This window comes from Tupaia chinensis, unplaced genomic scaffold (assembly GCF_000334495.1).
Source record: "Tupaia chinensis unplaced genomic scaffold, TupChi_1.0 Scaffold149964_2, whole genome shotgun sequence".
NCBI classification, from domain to species: Eukaryota; Metazoa; Chordata; class Mammalia; order Scandentia; family Tupaiidae; genus Tupaia; species Tupaia belangeri.
In genome coordinates, this window is record NW_006209806.1 from 1,382,726 (window position 1) to 1,383,245 (window position 520).

Sequence of the window (520 nt, forward strand, 5' to 3'; positions counted from 1 at the left end):
CGCCCACTCGCGGTTGACGATCTTGAAGGCGATGTCCTCGTAGGGCGGCCCGGCGTGGAAGCGCAGGATGGCGAAGTCCCTGTTGTCGGCGCAGGCCTCCAGGAAGTACTCGGGCGTGGAGCGCTTGTCGATGAGGTCGGGGTAGAAGATGTTGAACTTGTAGCCCTGCACGATCTTGGGCGGCGGGTTGTCGAAGTCGTAGTGCGTCTGGTTGTACTTGTTCCACTCGAAGCCCGTGTGCACGCGGTTGAAGAAGCGCGGCTTGCGCGGCCGGTACTTGTCGGCCCACAGGTAGGCCTTGCCGGTCAGCGGCATCTCCACGCTGAACTGCGCCTCGTCCTGCCCCATGCCCTCCTTGGCCCGCCGGAAGAAGATGTCCTCGGCGCTCTCGCTGGCGTCGCCTGCGCGGGGCCGGGGGCGGAGAGGCTGAACCCCGCGTCCTCCCAGCCCCCTCCGGCCGCCCTGGCCCCAAACGCTGTCCCCTGCTGCGAGGCAGGAGGGCCGGCTGGGAAGGGGGGGG

At 68.1% G+C, this 520-nt stretch overlaps 1 protein-coding gene across 1 annotated transcript in view; it reads right to left on the reverse strand.

The window, feature by feature from the left end:
- The window catches only part of CACTIN (cactin, spliceosome C complex subunit), a 20,311-nt gene that overhangs the window by 2,592 nt on the left and 17,199 nt on the right, over window positions 1-520 (reverse strand). The window contains 1 exon segment of the mRNA XM_027769598.1: window positions 4-462. Within this exon segment, the coding sequence (XP_027625399.1) occupies window positions 4-462 (459 nt within the window).